This window comes from Melitaea cinxia, chromosome 27 (assembly GCF_905220565.1).
Source record: "Melitaea cinxia chromosome 27, ilMelCinx1.1, whole genome shotgun sequence".
Classification (NCBI taxonomy): Eukaryota; Metazoa; Arthropoda; class Insecta; order Lepidoptera; family Nymphalidae; genus Melitaea; species Melitaea cinxia.
Window position 1 is genome coordinate 3,061,358 of NC_059420.1, and position 19,285 is coordinate 3,080,642.

General features: G+C 35.9%; 1 protein-coding gene across 1 annotated transcript; it reads left to right on the plus strand.

The window, feature by feature from the left end:
• Positions 1–4,898: 4,898 nt before the first annotated feature.
• On the plus strand, positions 4,899–5,798 carry LOC123667278. Its single transcript, XM_045601235.1, has one exon. It carries the CDS (start codon positions 4,899–4,901, stop codon positions 5,796–5,798), a length of 900 nt encoding a protein of 299 aa, XP_045457191.1.
• Positions 5,799–19,285: the final 13,487 nt, after the last annotated feature.

Here is a 19,285-nt window from a genome sequence, read left to right on the forward strand (position 1 = left end):
AACATACACTATGAATAAAGGCGAGATATAGACTTCCCAGCGTTAAAAAAAGTGGGATTCATTCTCCAGAAGTACCCTTAACTGTAACCCAAGGGTTGGTACAACTCACCGATGAGGTCCTGCAAGTGAAAAACAATGTATCTTGCATATCTTTCGCGAGGTGGTCGCAGCTTAAGCCGTAGTGTTGCCTGGTCATGAAAGGGACCCATGTTCCTGGTGATCATAACTTTAATAAATTATTTTAATTAGAGAATACTAATCAATGATGGGGATTAAACAGTAACTGCAGCATAAGCTATATTATTGTAAGCTTTCATTAAAATCCATTCGGTAGTTTTTGCGTGAAAGAGGAACAAACATCCATATATACAAACTTTCGCGTTTATAATATTAGTAGGATAATATCGACAAACAAGCACTCAGCTCACCTGACGGTAAGCGATTACCGTAGCTTATATACATTTGCAACACCAGAAGAATCACAAACGCGTTGCCGACCCTATCCCCGATTCCCCCAGGAGTTCTGGCCACCTTACTCACCAACAGGAACACAACTGTGCTTGAAAACAGTATTATTTAGCTGTGATCTTCTGTAAGGTCGAGGTACTACCCCAGTCGGGCTACTCCATATTTTGAGCAGGAAATTACTTGCTGAGCCATACCTTAGTTAAGTTCGTTTCAGTATATTCTACATCCCAAATCTGTGGTAATTTCACATTAACTACAATTGATTTATTAAAAACAAACAATTTTAAATGGCCAAATGATTCAAAATTGCTTTTGAAGACTACCTATTTAAATGTCTTGGTCACAATTCGCAACGACTGTAAACGAATTTTGCGTTAAGTCGTAATTCATATTTACTCAAACTATGTTGGACCTTACGAAGTCATTTTTATATTGATTTTGGTTATGACCAGTAGGAATCACTTCTGTACCGGAGGTTTGAAAATGCACGATAGAACACAAAAGCCCAGACCACGACAAACGTGTATTTTTAATGAGCATAGCCCACGACGGCTAGATTTTCATTATTTTACAAAAGCCGAAAATTTTTCTGTGCATGTCCCCTATACAAGTAAGAATGTCTAGTGAGTTTGGTATGTGGTAACTTGCGCAGGTAACATGTAGGAAAAGTGTATAAAATTGTTTAATAATATAGTTAATTTTCAATTTTTTTTTATAAAAAAATGAAGATCTAGCCGTCGTGGGCTCTGGCCGTCAAAGCCATTAAAATATGAATTTACTAACCAAACTTGCAAATTCTTAGAATACTCTCTAAATATTGAATCGAGGCACTGCTGGCTGCAGATACACTTGACGCCGTCGAAGGTAGCGAGACGGTGAGCGTACGCGGACAGACAGGCCATACCCTTAGGTGTACATTTAGGACTATCTGAAAAGCATGTATTAACTTATTTGACCTGCACTTATTTCTTGTTGTTCAATAGAAATGCATAAGCATTAATGTGTCTATCTAAATATAAATATCCTTAACATACACACACAAAGTCATCTGTTTCTAAGGTACTACCTACCTAACATTTATATATATAATACGGATAGGAGCAAGAATCGAACCCACAATCCCTGGAGTAGGGTCAATCCAAAGTGCGCCAACGGGAAAATTTATTGTGTCATATATCCAATTCTGTTATCTCATTAGACAAATTATATTTATATTTATTTATATTTTCGATTGAGAATTTGAAATAATGTGGCTGAAAGTGAAACTCAACACAAACTGTGAAACAAGACAAACAGAGTTTCGGGGGTTCGGAAAAACAAACAATACACAAGCGCAACCCCAGACCACGTATCGGTTTTCGAAATAAGTTTTTTACCTTTCACGATCATTATGAATACTTTTGATTCTGCGGAACTTACTGTGGTTATTATTTTGTAACTGCTGATATTTAAGCGTCAACCATCACCATGGCCCTGTACCGACGCCGTTGTCCGGTAGAATCAAAAGTGCCCACACCACGGCCAACATCTGTACGTTCGATACTAATGAATGCTATGTGGAGATAGAATCATAGCCTATAATGGCCAGTGATAAATAAAAAAAGAGTGTTTTAGATCCCACAACTGATCACACTTACGAAACCTAACTCTCTCTTTCTATCTTCGCTTCAGCCTGTAATATCCCACCACTGGGCATAGGCCTCTTTTCCCATGTAGGATCAAAGCCTAATCCACCACGCTGCTCCAATGCGGGTTGGCGGATATATTCCCTACTATGAGTAACGATCGCTATCAGGTGTACGTGATAACAACCGGGACTGACGACTTAACGTGCTCTCCGAGGCACGGTGGGGAGACCCACAAGGACTGCACAAACACCCAGACCACGGCAAACACCCGTATGGCCAATACAAATGTTTGTCATGTGCGGGGATCGAACCCGCAACCGCCAGAGCAACAGGTACAATCCATGGCTGTAACCGTTGCGCCAACGCGGCGTCGTCGGTTTCTATCTTCACTAACTTGTATCTTCCTCTTAACTTGCATTCACATCGCCCGATCATACTTTCCTCTCTCGTCACGCATTCACCAGCTACTCCCAAAGTCATGCAGGCGTAAAGGAGTTTAATTCAGTAGTAGGGACATAATCAGAAGGTAAACATACCATTGTAGAAGTAATAGAAAGGTATGCAGCCACAGAGTTGCATTGCGAGTCGACTCCTGCAGTCTTGACGACACATATTGGTGCTGTAGATCTGGATGCAAAAACATTGTGTCACAGTGGTCAGATGTCAATTACTGATATTATAATTTTTCACAGTATTATGCTGGTAAACAAATCCGACAAACCAAAATTATTATATTGTTTTTAATAGGTACTTAAAAAATCTCAAATACATAATTATGTATATTGTGGTGCGTCACATTTCGATGTTATGATGATATACCTACTTTTCATTTTAGCCCATTATTATTAATGAAAATTTTTAAGAATGTTCATAAGAGAATAAAAAATATTAACGTATTTCATTATCGTAAATCTTATACGTAAAATTCTCGTGTCACAATGTTTATTAAATTACGAGGAGTATAAGGAGTACGAAGCGGCTGGACCGATTTGCTATGAAATTTTATGTGCATATCGGGTAGGTCTGAAAATCGGCCAACATCTATTTTTCATACCCCTAAGTTATGGGGGGGGGGGGGTTAAGGGGGTTAATAACATATTGCGGGATCAGCTTATCTGTATAATAATTTGCGATCATAGTCAGAAATTAGACAAATAGATGGTACCAACAAAATACCATACAATGTACTGTGTGGCTACGGTACTAAAGAATTTAGCCACCCCCTCTCTTCCCGTGGGTGTCGTAAGAGGCGACTAAGGGACATCACAGTTTCACTACCACCTTGGAACTTAAAAAGCCGACCGGTGGCGGGATAACCATCCAACTGCTGGCTTTGAAATACACAGGCCGAAAACGGGCAGCAGCGTCTTCGGTGCGACAAAGCCAGTACTGCGGTCACCAACCCGCCTGCCCAGCGTGGTGACTATGGGCAAAACACATGAGTTCACGTTATTTTTGGCGTAAACTTGTGGAGGCCTATGTCCAGCAGTGGACTGTATAGGCTGTAATGATGAACAAAATACCATTCTAATTCTACTAATTGATTCTATTAATGTAGTAGATTACGTACTTTACCATACCCAAATTGTTTACAACTCTTTACTGACCTTTCTAGAGGCCATAGTGGGTTCATCAGTATACAAGCAGTGTCTGCTACGTGGAGGCAACTCCCTGACTCCTTCTTCAGCTCGAGTCTCCATGGTTGAAAGCTCCACAAAGACGTTCAGTGATGGGTATGTGGAGTACGGTGGTTGCATTATATTTAATATGTCATATGGTGAGTGGACGTGGAACTGTCAACCATATTTACCAAAGATAATAATGTAAATTATGTCCCTGGATGGATATATTGCATACTAAGAGAAACGAACGCTATTAGGTGTCAACCAGGGCGACGGCCCTGCTGCCTGTCAGCTTTACGTGCTTTTTGAGGCACGGTGGGGTATGTAAAGCTAGCAGTCAGAAAGTTATACGCATAAGATGTGCTATACATCACACAGATGTCGCTGTCAGTTCACTACATCAGCTCCGCGTATTTTTTGTATTAAAAATTAAGAAGTATTGTATAATAAACAAAAAAGTGCATGAAGTGTTTGAATAAGTTGAGATTCACAAGTGCTACTGTTATCCAGATCATATAGTGAGAATATAACCTACTAGACTCATATTCAAAAATCGACTTATATTGAACGACTTTTTAGTGTAAAACGAAGTTTCCGAAAGGTTAAAATTATCCTTGTGGGTTCTCCAAGAAGATATATAAAGTAATTTTACATAAACATAAAACTATTTTTTTAAAAAACTTAAAACTAATAAAGTGTTATAAAAAGTGCTTAATAGTAATTTATAATAAACAGCTGTTAGCCGCGGGTGGTTTTAAAATAAATACAAATTTGCCGCAGCGGTCGTCATACGGAATCTTACATACGAACAATTCATCATTAAGTGTTAGTTTGAAGTTGGCCTAGCGGTGAATGCAATGGTTTTGTAACCTACATCCAGTAGCCCCGAGTTCGAAACCAGCAAACCACAAAAAGTTAAAGTAAAATTTTAAATTTTTTCTATTATATTCGTCTCGCATACTGCTTAATTATTATCAATCGGATCCATAGTACGACTTATTACAACTTGGAAATGAAGTTTAGTTGTTGCAAGTCGACGCTAGATGGCGACGCTGGTACGTTAACGTGCTCTAAGTGTAAGCGTCATTATCATCATCAATGCATTGACCCTACAACGAGTAAACACGATTTAGTTCAGAGAACGAGTACTGCGTGGATATGTCCGAAGTGCTCGTTGGATATGCCGAGGCAAATTAATACTGATAGCACACCGGTGAGGGACCTGCGTACTTCTACTTATCAGACTGAGTCGAGTGGGTATATCAATCTCCGTAGAGGTGCTTCTTGCGCTCAATCTCCAGACGATAATAAAATAGAGGGTTCCTTGTCTCCCCTAACCGTTAGACAGATATTTGCTGAAGAGTTTTCAAAAATTAAACATGAACTAACCTCAACTTTTATGGATAGACTGTCTTCTGAATTAAAAGAGTTAAGAGAGGAGTTTTGCAGTTTGAAAGACTCCGTAACCTTCATTAACAACAAATACGATGAAATCAGTATAAAGCTTAACAAACTCGAATCTAATATTAAACAATTGTCATCGGTTAATTTAGAGGTACAATCGACTAGGTCTGAGGTTGAGAAATTGAAGGTTGCATGCGACATTCGAGATCAATGGGACAGACGGTCCAACATTGAAATATTTGGTATTCCGGAGAAAAAAGGTGAAAATCTGATAACACTGTTGAGGGATATTACGGAAAAGGCTTCTTTTCACTTGGATCCCTCTAAAGATATAGACTTTGTTACTAGAGTATCATCTAAGAATAAAGACAAAAGTATGACGAAACCAATAATTGCACGCTTCATAAGTAGATATAGAAAAGACGATTGTCTAGCACAATTGCGAAAGCTAAAGATTACAGCAATGGATTTAGGTTTTGCATCCGGAAAAGTACCTATTCATTTCAATGATCACCTTACTAGTAACAACAAGGCTCTTTTGAAGCGTGCTAAATCTATTGCCAAAGAAAAACATTATAAGTATGTATGGGTTCGGAATTGTTCTATAATGGCTAGACATACGGATACCAGTCATATTATTCATATCAATAACGAAAAAGATTTAAACAAGCTTTAATAAATGTAATATGCAAACAATTGTATTTTGTGAGTTGCAGGTCATTTCTCTTCCTTATTTGTTTTACAATTTGTCTCATCTTTTCGTTAGGTTACATTTCTTTTATGATATTGGAATGTTGTTCTATTACTGAGGTTCAAATGATTGGAGTAAAACTATTGAATAAAAATTGTTGTGTGCGCGTGGTGGACCGGTTGTCCGATGCTCAAAGATGGTTTATTCGTCACAAATCTGTACTTGGTTTTTGTTTTATCTTAAAGTGTCCTTATATACTTTTATCATATTCTTTTTCCATTACATGCGCGTTTTATTACAATTATACTGAAGCTATTATATACGTGATTGCTTACTGTAGAAATGGTTATGTTTAATAATCTATTGGTTTATTATCAAAACGTTCGTGGACTGCGTACAAAAACCAATTCCTTTTACCGTAATCTTTTGTCGTCAGAATACGATATAATAGCGCTAAGTGAAACATGGCTTCATCCAGGTATATCTGATATGGAGATATTCGATAGCCGCTATTGCGTCTACAGAGGAGACCGTAATTACGACCAACGTGGTGTTACCTTGGGTGGCGGCGTTCTTTTGGCTATTGATAAAAACATCCCGGTTCGTTCCTCTCGTGCTATAAATATATTGGGGGGTATTGCAGAGATAGTTGAGATAACTGTGAAAATTAATAACAAGGTATTATATATTTATTGCTGTTATTTCCCCCACCATACGCAACAGTACGATGCCTTATGCGAGTTCTTCGACATAGTTTCTTCTGTTGTCACGGAAAACTCGGAATCTGCTTGCTTAATATTGGGTGACTTCAATATTTCACATGCGCACTGGCAGAGTACCGACTCGTTTAAAATGAAGTTGGAAAGAAATCAATACAGTGACAAGTTTATTTCTGCTCTAATGTCATTTCTAAGCTTCATTGACTCATATCAATTTAATGGTATTTTCAATAAGAATAATAGAATTTTAGACTTAGTTATGAGTAATCTTTGTTGTGAGTCGGCTCACTGTAGCGATGCTATGGTGGTGGAAGATCCACACCATCCTGCATTGGAAATAAAGGTTCAGTACCAACATAGCGGGTTAGAACCGCAGCCACGGATTGCGCGACTGTTTCATAAGGCCAACTATGACGATATAAATAGGGCGTTAAGTAATTCTGATTGGGAAACATTGTATGGGACAGATTCTATCCATGATGCTGTGGGGGTCTTTTATAATATACTGGAGGCAGTAATTGTAAAATATGTTCCACAAAAAAATTTTAAATATAGGGATCACTATCCTCCTTGGTTTTCTGGATGTTTGGTTAAGATAGTTAAAGAAAAATCCAAATACCATAAAAAATGGAAAATTTACGGCCGAATAAGTGACTACGACTCTTTTCGCCTACTAAGAAAACGGCAGAAGAAAATACAGGAAAGTTGTTACAAGAATTTTTTGCTTGCTAATGAAACGAACATTAAAATGAATAGTAAAAATTTCTGGAGTTTTGTGAAATCTAAAAAGGCCGCTCCAGTTATTCCCAATTCTATGACGTATAATGGTATTTCTTTAACTAATGGTAGCGATATTTGTAATATCTTTAACGAATACTTTAAATCTGTTTATGAGCCAAGTTCAACTTATTCTATCTCAACGAATTACCATAGTGCTAATAATGGTTTAAATAATATTTGTCCAATACGGTCGATTGATATATCAAATGAAAATATACTTAAATATTTAGGTGCATTAAATATTGCTAAAGGATCCGGTCCTGATGGAATACCACCAGTATTTTATAAAGCATGTAAGGAACAACTTGTTAAACCTTTAATGTTTCTATTTAGGAAATCTCTCATAAGCGGTATCATGCCTACTAAATGGAAGGAATCTTTCATCGTCCCTATTTTCAAATCAGGTGATAAGCATAATGTAACTAATTATAGACCTATTTCCAAACTTAATACAATTGCTAAAATGTTTGAAAAAATCATTTACGATAGCATTTTACCTCAAATAAGACCCCTTATCATTCCTGAACAACACGGATTTGTTTCAAAAAGATCGACTGAAACTAATTTATGCGAGTTTATTCACAGAATTGGCTTTGCCATGGACCAGGGTTTTCAAGTTGATGTTATATATACAGATTATTCTAAGGCTTTTGACAAAATATCGCACCAAATTATACTAAATAAACTTATGGCGCTCGGAATCCATGGCGATCTCCTGCGTTGGATTGATTCCTACCTTCGTCATAGAAGTCAGGCAGTAACCGTCAAGGGCTACTGTTCGTCTTTTGTGCCCGTTACATCTGGGGTACCACAGGGTTCGCACTTGGGGCCGTTGTTATTTAACTTATATATTAATGATATAATATGTAATATTAAGACATCTAATGTCCTTCTTTATGCGGATGACATGAAAATTTTTTCAATTATAAAATCCCAAAAGGACTGTTTACTCTTGCAACAAGATTTGGACAATATTTGTCTGTATTGTGATTCAAATAGTCTTAAATTAAATGTAAAGAAATGTCATGTTATTACCTTTACTAGGAAACGACAACCAATAATTTTTAAATATCAATTAAATAATGAATTTGTAGAAAGGGTTTCTGTTGTCAAGGATCTGGGTGTATACATTGATTCACGGCTATCTTTCGAGTTTCACATAGAGTATATAGTTAATAAGGCCTACCGAATGTTAGGTTTCATTCTGAGAGTATCTCGAGAATTCATGTTTGTCTCGACTTACATACTCTTATATAGATCATTTGTGCTACCTATACTTGAATATGCTTCAGTGGTTTGGAATCCCCAATATAAAAAATACATTAATAAGATCGAAAAAATAAACAGAAAATTTTTGAAACATCTGGATCGCAGGAGTAAATTTCTTTTAAAAGCTGACTTGACTTCTCATCCTATTCAACCATTGTATGTTCGCCGATTAGAAAGGGATCAGTGCTTTTTATATAAAATTATTAATAATTATATTGATTCTCCCTTTTTATTAGGTAACATTGATATAAAATGTCCACGTATTAGTGCTCGATCAAAGGAGTCGTACCATATACCTAGGACCAAAACCAAGTATGGTGGCAACACATTCATTCCACGTGCAACTTCATCATATAATAAACATTTTAAAACAATTGACCAGTTCTGGTGCTCACTTAATTTTTATAAGAGTAGGGTTAGAGAATTGACTTGCAACAAATCTTGGTGATGTCTGGCCTTTAATTTTTAATTTTTTGATTTTTTAATTTTTTTGATTTTTTAATTTTTAATTCTTTGTATAGTTGTTTCGTAATGTTTCTTCCTTTGCCTGTAGTTGTAGCCTTAATTTAGTTTTTAAATGCTAATGTTGATTTTTAACTTATTTAACAAATGTATTCTTGCTTTTAGTTTTGGCGAAAGCTGATTGTGTTAAACCTATTTGTGGACACAGTTTTGGTTTATGTATTATGTTTGTAACTTTAATTGTATGTGTTTATTTTTAACTGTTTGTGTTCCTTAACAATAAAATAAAAAAAAAAAAAACAATAAAATAAAAAAAAAAAAAAATAAATACTTACATCAATGATACTTTTGCTTTGAAGTATAATATAGCAACTTTGTGACGAATATTTGCAAGATAAGGGATGAAATGTGTCGTTCCAAACTAGTTTTCTGAAAAATGTAATAGTTTGAAATATTTTTTGTATTATTAAACTAGCTGTGCCCACGACTTCGTTCGCGTCGAATTAAAATAAATATATTCTTCAGTTCACAAAGTTACAAAATAAATAAATTTCTCAAGTATGAATAGCCTAAGTTACTCCTTATTACATCAGCTATCTGCCAGTGAGAATCCCGTCAAAGTCGTTCCAACCGTTTCAGATATTAGTCCGAACAAAAAGACAGACAGACAGATAGAAAAACAAAAATTGTAAAAAATGTTATTTTGGTATATGTATCGTGTATACATACATACATCCATATGCATTTAGTAAAAAGCGGTTATTTTAATATTACAAACAGACACTCCAACTTTAGTTATTTATATAGATAGTATTAAATAAAATGTAGACAATTGAGTTTTTGTCGATTATTATCTACAGAAACTACATTCCGAATCGGTGATAACTTCACATTAATTACAATAAATTTTTAAAAAATTATTATAATTTGTAAAAAGCAAGATTAAAAAGTTCTTTTGAAGTTTACTTCACTAAAAAAAGTTTTTGAATTTAATTTTGAAACAGTGTTGCGTTAATTTTTTTTTACTCGTGCGATGCATATTCTAAGATATAAAATTCTCGTATCGCGGTGTTTGTTGCCAAACTTCTCCGAAACGGTTGGACCGATTTTTTTGTAATTTTATGCGCATATCGTGTAGGTTTGAGAATCGTCCAACATCTATTTTTCATACCCATAAGTTATGGGGGGGGGGGGGAGATTAAGGGCTAATAACATATATGGCAAAGCAACGTTTGCCGGGTCAGCTAGTACGACGATATATTAACTAGTATTTTAGTGTTTAAATGCTTTATTTCGAGATTAGCTTATCTCACAATAGTCCTGTTTTGCAAACTGTTCAACGCCTGAAGTTTATATAACCGTTGGTTTCTTTCGTTTTTCATATAAAGTGTTAGAAAACTTGTAAAAAATTAGGCTAATGTTGTAACTGTCGATCAAATTGAAACGAGACCGCATGAAAAGCACTAATTTTCGAATAAAATAATCAAAATTTGTATATTCAATCAAAAGTTATGAGATAACACATAAAAATACAATTAAATTGAGTATTCTCCTTTATTTGAATTCGGTTAAAATACTTACTCAATAGATATATCCCAAATTGCGCCTGAATTGATCGCGAAACAAGCGCCCGCCTCCGTCATGACTGGCGTCCAATGAACTGGTAAATCTTCCAAGGAATCGGTTTTGATACGATGCTCTGGCATAACCTGAACGTCGTTGACATAAATTTAAAGAGATTAAAACGAGAATCAGCCGACCGATGGCGGGATAACCATCCAACTGTTGGCTTTGAAATACACAGGCCGAAGACGGGCAGCAGCGTCTTCGGTGCGATAAAGTCAACCCTGCGGTCACCAACCCGCCTGCCCAGCGTGGTGACAATGGGCAAAACACTTGAGTTCACGCCATTTTTGGCGCGAACTTGTGGAGGCCTATGTCCAGCAGTGGACTTCGATAGGCTGAAGTGAGGTGTGTGAGTGAGTGAAAATGAGAATAGGATGTCTGGCTTTCTTATTAAGATTTAGGGCACAGCATGAGATTTTGTGCCCATAATTTGGAGCAGCCTAACTCAGTGGCGTAGCTAGGGCGCATCATGCCCTGGGCGCTACTCACAAAGGGGTGCTAAATGGTATCGTAAAACAAAAAACTGCTGGACATATTAAATGGTTTCCGAATGGAGGGGAGGGTGAGCGCTAAAAAGGTATTGTGCCCCGGCCGCAAGTTAAGTTCGCTATGTCGCGCGTCGATGGCCTGACTGAGAAAGTTGTACCCTTACAGAAGATAACAGCTAAATAAAACTGCTCTACGTAGTGTTATGAGATCCAAGTTAGGGCCAGCAACGCGCTTTTAATGCCCTGGTATTACAGGTGTCGTTGGGTAGAGTCTTGGTGCTGCAGGTGTTCATAGACTACGGTATCCACTTACCATCAAGCACCGTACGCTTGTTCTCCTTCTTAGCATAAAAATGGTTCGCCTAAAGGTAACTAGTAACCGTAGCTTGTGAACGCCTGCAGAAGCATAACAAGTGCATTGACAACCCTGTCGCCGCTGCCAACAAACACAGCACTCCATAATATTTAGGTAAATTATACATGTATCATGTATACACGTATGTATGCCACTGAACTTTGAACAAACAAATGAATAGATTTCAATAAAAGTTATTTTATATATAGCTCGTAATTGTTATAGATTTACAATTGAGCCCAGGTGTAGTTGCTGTAAAATGCTTCTATCATCAGAAGTCAACTTCTGTCAAAAATTAATATTCTTAAAAATAAATAAAATCTAACTTGCTTGACATACAACGGCAAATAAATACCACAGGATTTTTGTAGAATGCACCGGTTGCAATGGCACTGTATTGCATGTCTAAAATTGCTGTATAAAAACCACTATTACAATGCTCGCATGCAAAACTAGCTTTATTGTTATTTTTTTTTATAGAACTAGGTCGGCAAATAAGCGTACAGCTTTTTTTTTTTTTTTTTTTTTTTTTTTTATGTCACTAGGTCGGCAAACAAGCGTACGGCTCACCTGGTGGTAAGCGATGACCGTACCTTATAGACACCTGCAATACCAGGAGCATAGCAAGCGCGTTGCCGACCCTATCCCCGACATTTTCCAGGAGCTCTGGTAAACTAACTCACTCTTCTGTAAAATGGAAATGCTTTCCCAGTCAGGCTGTTCCAGATTTTGAGCAGGATATTTAAAGGATTTTAATTCTGTACCCTATCTCATTATGTAATTTAATGTATTGTAGATAATATTCTTTTATAAATGAGAAGATTCCTTTTTAATAAAACCAGCTAGACTTTGGGTAAAAACCTCTCTTTTTACTGAATATAAATATACAATGGCTATATTTCAGCATTTATTTTGTGAATACGAGATCGCGGTATTCTGGGATGAATTATTACATATAATTAATATTTAAGTGTTATTTTTTATACGTATATATATACACTCGTATTATATATTATTATATTATCGAATTATCCATAGTACGGGACACACGGGAAGCACGGGACGATTGTTATCAGATATTCATGATAATAACACGAGACTAGATTTTTACTTGTTCTCCGAGACACAGCGGATACTTTCAACTCAGAGTGGGTATCGAATCTACAACATTTGGTGTTATAGAGGCTTGGTAGCTATACCAGAACGGTTGATCTCTAAACGCTTTCTATTTTAAAACAAATAAGAAAATCACCTGTCACCTACCTCTACCGCCAATTCGAATAGATCAACTTTCAAACTGGGATCATCTTTGAAGACCTCATACCCTTCAAGGTTGTAAAGATCGGAATTTGCGACAGTTTGCGTGAAGTTTTCTAAGTATTCATATTTTTCATCATCTGGACCAACGTTCCACCGAGTTCTTATGGCAGTTGTCAGTTTTACTGGATCGACACGATCCTGGTGAAGAAGTTTAATATTACTTATATTTGTAGATCTGGATCAATCGGTGACGACCGCTCTAGTGTTATGGCGTGTGTGCCGCGTCGCCGGCGCATAATCACCGGCTGTCGTGGGTTCGGTTCCCGCTCGGAGTGAATATTTACGTTTGTACAAATACTTATTTCCGGACTGACGGGTTGTCTGTCCTCGTGAGTCTCCCCGCCGTGCCTTGGAGTACCAATACTAATATTATAAAGCTAAAAAGTTTGTTTGTTTGTTTGCTTAAATGCGCTAATATTGGGAACTACAGGCTTGAATTGAAAAATTTCTTTTGTGTTGGATATCTTATTTACTGTCTTATCTTACTTGTGTGAAACTGCGTAACACAGCTACTCAGTTCATAAAGTAGGCACCAGTAACTGTACATATATATTTTAGGGTTGAGTCGATTGATGTAAATATTCCTATTACTTTTTGGTAAATGTGTCTACATCACACCCGGGTTCGATGGGATTTGAGCTCAACTTTGTAGCAGTAAGCTAGGCTAAATGAACCGGCCCTACACTAGTCAGAATAATTAGGAATCTGATTTTTCTGTATCACTTAAGGTGTACTACAATACTGTTTTGACCCTCGTTTAATGACAAATGTTAGGTCCTGTTTTCCATATAAAAAAAAATTCACATCAGAAAAAGTATTCAAACTAAAATAAAGTTGGACCTATTAGAATAAATTGCAAATAAGCTCTTTCAAATAAGCTGATTTTTTAATAATATAGTACGATACAAAATTCTAATTTTTCCCACCTGGTCGCAAGCTGTCACAGCTGGTAAGTTATATCTCCAAGTTCTGAAGTCTTTCTCCAGGGTGACTACAGTAGGGTTCTCATTGTAACGTTGCCACTGCCCAAGAGAAATTTCCACCACACCCCATACAGCTACCGATGTTACGATTATCCATAACAGCCTGGGAAAGTTATATTTATATATAATGACAATTTTCTACATTGGTATTTCTTGCATGTTCTATCCTGCTATATGACGCTCTCTCTCATATCCCTAGAAGAGATCTCTTCTAGGGATAAATAGACCTTTGGCATCAACTATACATGTAATTTTCTTTATATTATTTTTAGTGCAATGAAGATTATAGACATTTAAATTAGGAAGTTGAATTATCACCTCTGAGGATGATTAGGAACTTAATTTTTGGTATGCAGATCCATAGAATACGGTAACCGCTTTCCTTCAGGTGGATTGTCCACTTAACCATCATAGTGGTGTAGAAAATAGAAAAAGATTGAAGGTGTGTTAATTTAATTTTAATTTTATGTAACTAGGTCGGCAAACAAGCGTACGGCTCACCTGATGGTAAGTGATTACCGTAGCTTATAGACGCCTGCAACACCAGAAGCATCGCAGTCGCGTTGCCGACCCTATTTCCAATTCCCCCAGGAGCTGTGGTCACCTTACTCACCAACAGGAACACTGCTTGAAAGCGGTATTATTTAGCTGTATATTATTTACCTTCTGTAAGATCGAAATACTATCCCACTCGGCTGCTCAGAAGCTTACGGAGGTGCAATCAAATTCGTTTACAATGCTACTAGTGATGTGAATATCTATAGACTAAGGTATAGCTTGACACCAGACGGTCCGTAAGCTTGGTTGAAACTAATGTCGCAGAAAAAATACAAATTTACCTTTCAGTCCAATGTCTTCTGGGTGCAGCGATGTGGTAAAAGCCATGTATGCTTGTCTTCAGACAATATTTCTTTGTATTTTCAATTATACATGTAATGTTTTTTTGCAGTCGTGTTTCTTTTTTACGATGCGTATTCATTTCAAATTAAATTCTTTTTAGTTTAGACTAAAATATTTAAATAGATTTTTTTTGGATTTATGTTATTATAATTTTAATTTTTAAAATTTTTGATGTAAACTTTTTTTTTGTTATAGTTTGTAATAAGTTTTGTCAAATTTTTTTGTTACTAAATCTGTTACAATTTTAACAGTTTTTATCAAAATTGTTTCAATGATTAAGCACCTTAATATTTAAGCAATTAATTATGTAAGTATTTCTATTACAACAATAAAATGAAATAATACTAATAACAATATAATATAATAACGAATAATACTTTATAACATGAAAATGCTATTAGATATATTCTGTGGTGCTTTAGTCAAAGGTATTAAAGTAATAATATCGAAATCAGAGAAATACAATTCAAAGTGTGAGGATTTGAATGAAATAAAGTAATTGTATTATAATATTAATATAGGTTTTTTATAATAGGTAACCGGTTACCGAAGCTATAGACCCCTGCAACACCAGAAGCATCGCAAGCGCGTTTCCTAACCCGACCCCCGATCCTTCCAGAACATCTCTATCTTACTCACAACATGAATACAACACTGCTTGAGAAGAGAATTATACTGTTAGCTTAAAGATGTGATCTTCTGTAAGGTTTAATGACATATTCCACAATTTTATAATAATAATAATACTCTTTATTGTACACCGTTAAAAAAAACAACAAAATAATAACATAAAATGAAAGATGTACAAAGGCGGTCTTATCGCTGAAAGAGCGATCTCTTCCAGACAACCTTTGGGTATAGGAAACGAAACAGAAACTGCAGTTAGGAAGTAGACAAATAATTGAATGTAATGGCATAAAGATTGTACAAAAGCAGTAAATGAAATTAGCTGCCATTTACCTAAGCACGACAGACTTGTTCGATGTTAGCTTTAATGGATTTTTCGTGTTATGTTAGGTGTTCATTTTGTTTCATCAAATTAACTTCAATAATTAAAAATATTTAAATTGTAATATTATTAACACGTGAAGCAAAAACTTTGTACCCCTTTTTACAAAAATTGCGCAGACAGAAGAGTATGAATTTTTGAACACCTGTAGTTTAAACAGAGAAGGAATGCAGAATGTTTAAAAAAGTTTCTATATTTTCATAATTTATTGGTTTTCTTTAATTTTAATTTTTATTTATGGTCGAATTGCGACCTCTATGCGACCACTAGTAATTATTATAACACAATTCCCTGTAAAATAAAATGTATAAAGATTTGTTAAAGACATGTGTTAATTAAATATTAATATTTAATAAAGTAATTTATTAAATTATTTACATTAATAATTACATTAATAATATTTGATGAGCATGTTGGCGGATAGTTTCTCTACAATAAGAGACGGTCGCTAACAACAGTCTATGATAGCCGGGATGGGCAGCTTAACACTCTCTCCGAAGTCGGGTAAGGAAATATAATATACAAATATCTGCCTCCGAGCAGAAATCGAACCTGCGACCGCCAACGTTATAGGCTATGACTATCCTATTGTGGGTTCGAATTCCACTCCGAGTTTAAATTTGATACATGAATTTATTTAAAAATAATATATTTATAAAAATGGCACTTACATTGCTTATCTTAGGAACAGACGACCGTGTGGTGTATCTTTACTAATATTATAAGGCTGAAAACTTTGTTCGTTTGTCTAAATGCGCTAATCTCAGAAACTAATGGTTCGAATTGTTTTTTTTTTTCGGATGTTGGATAGCCCATTTACCGAGGAAAGCCTATAGGCTATTTTATTCTCAAATTAATTTAGAGTCTATAAGATTGTATATTAGAGTCTAATAAAAATTAAGTTAAAATAGAAATTGTAAGTAAAATATACCTATTTAATTAATTTCATAGATTAAGGCATAGTTATAGTTAATTAATAGTGATATAACTTCATAAATTTAAGCATGCTGTGACACCTTCATAGGCTATACAGCTACCTTACTTGTTATTTAGTGTAAGTATAAAATAATGACGCCGCGTTGGCGCAACGGTTACAGCCATGGATTCTACCCGTTGCGCTGGCGGTTGCGGGTTCGATCCCGGCACATGACAAACATTTGTATTGGCTATACAGGTGTTTGCCGTGGTCTGGGTGTTTATGCAGTCCTTGTGGGTCTCCCCAACGTGCCTCGGAGAGCACGTTAAGCTGTTATCATATACACCTGATAGCGATCGTTACTCATAGCAGGGAATATATCCGCCAACCCGCATTGGAGCAGCGTGGTGGATTAAGCTCTGATCCTCAAGAGGAAAGAGGCCTATGCCCGGAAGTGGGACATTACAGGCTGAAGCGTATTAAATATAAGATTTGCTGTATTAGCTATTGGCTGTCCATAAATAAATAAATAAATTAATTAATTAACGCGGATGAAATCGCGGGGCACAGCTAGTACATTATAATGATTGATGGCTTTTTGAAAGAGTAACTGCGGAGTTTTTTGCCCATTCATCTCTATACAATCTAGGTTCCGAATAGTTTCACATTAAATATGTATGGACTACTTTTTTCCTTAAATTTATGCGTGTAAACCGTAGCGCACAGGTAGTGTTAAAGATATAAAGATAATGTCTAGTTATTTATTTATAATATACTAGCGACCCGCCTCGATTTCGCGCGGTTGCAATGCTGATACTAAATATAAAATATGAAATAAATATTTGCAATGTTAGCACAATAAAATGTGTTTATTTACGACATCATATCAGAAACCTCTAAAACTATCATTGTTCCTCTATTATGCATGTATAACATGCATGTACACATACAGACCTTCTTCCGGAATCACTCTATTTATTAAAGAAAATCGCATCAAAATCCGTTGCGTAGTTTTAAAGATCTAAGCATACAGACTGCGGGAAGCGACTTTATTTTATACTATGTAGTGATTAGTTAAACAGTTTCAGATATAGTAAGTGATTACGTCAAAGTTTTATCAGAATATATCCGGAGTTAGCCGGAAGTGTCGGTCGATTCATTCATCACGTCATCCTTCAGGAATTGGTTGATTAGAGTCATGAATGATGATTAAATTATTAATAACGTTCTTGATATGTTTTCACCATAGACTTTTTCCTTGATTAACGCGTTTATTCGCGAGAAGAGAATGTTATATGTATATATATTAGAGATTGATTTCAGATTTTTTATGTACATGTGTGTAGAATATGTACAATAAAAAAAAAGTTAAAGCGGTGTTTTTATACTCATAATATGTTGCACGAAGTAACGCGCAGTATCAACGTCGGTTAGTTGTCCAACTTTTCCCCGAGTAGAAATTTTTTCGTCTTCCTTAGAAGGACCGGACCAGGCATGCCTGATCAGGACTAGATAAGGCATGTAACGCAGATGATTGGTCTGGACCTGATCAGGATGAGATGAGATTTCCTGATCGGGAAATCACATCTCATCCTGATCAGCCGGTTCGGTCCGGTGCTTTTAAAAACACGAATGTATATTCTTGAAAAAATTGTTTTACAAAAAAAAAAAGCGAATTGATATTATAAATATGTTACGTAACATAATTATTATGATATATATTTCCGTTTATTTCTTCCAATGTATTATTTATTTATGCTTTTACTTTAAATATTAATTATTTTTATTTATTTTTATGTTATTAATTAATTATTATTATTATTAATTAAATTTTATTTATTAACTTCTAATAATTAACTACTAATTAACTATTTCCTATTACGACTGCTCCACTGTGTAGAAATGGACTCCCTGCTAGACAGTCCTGATAACTGTATGTATACTAAGTGCGTTTAAAAACATTAATAGCGCGATTCAGGCTAAGTTCGCGTAATTTCTTTCAGGCTATCCTGATCTGGACCGGACCGGGTCCTGATCCAGTATGCCTTACCATACATGATTATATTTTACATCAGGCTATCCGTGTCTGGACCAGACCTGGTCCTGATAGAGCTTGCCTGATCTGGCATGCGTCATACTATCCCGATCCGGTCCAGATATATGATCTGGTTGAGCCTGACCTTTTTTCTAGTTGGGTCTAACTGCGAATGCTGCGGAGCTGAGTCTACCATTTAAGGATGACAAACGGGAACTCCACTGAAGTTTTGAATCCCAATTTATTCCTCTCCTCCGGACCTCCACACAGGATTTTCATCCAGCTAGGGGCTTTTAGGTTTAATAAGTAACTGTATTTTAAAAGGTATTTCTATAACAATACGACAAGATTTAGCCTGTAATATACCTCTGATAGGTGTAGGCATCTTTCTCCATGTAGGAGAAGGATAAGAGCTTAATCCACCAAGCTACTCTACTGTAGATTGGCGGATATGCTCTTTACTATGAGTAACGACCCCCATTAAGTGTTTATGATAACAACCGGGACCGACAGCTTAATATCTTTGTTGGGGAATGCACAAGGACAGACAAACAGATCGGGAAGAAATATTTGTACAAATACATATATGCATCTCGAGCGGGAATCGAAC

What these genes read in the sequence shown, in the direction of transcription:
- LOC123667278 (XM_045601235.1), top strand. Translation starts at nt 4,899, where the DNA reads ATGCCGAGGCAAATTAATACTGATAGCACACCGGTGAGGGACCTGCGT.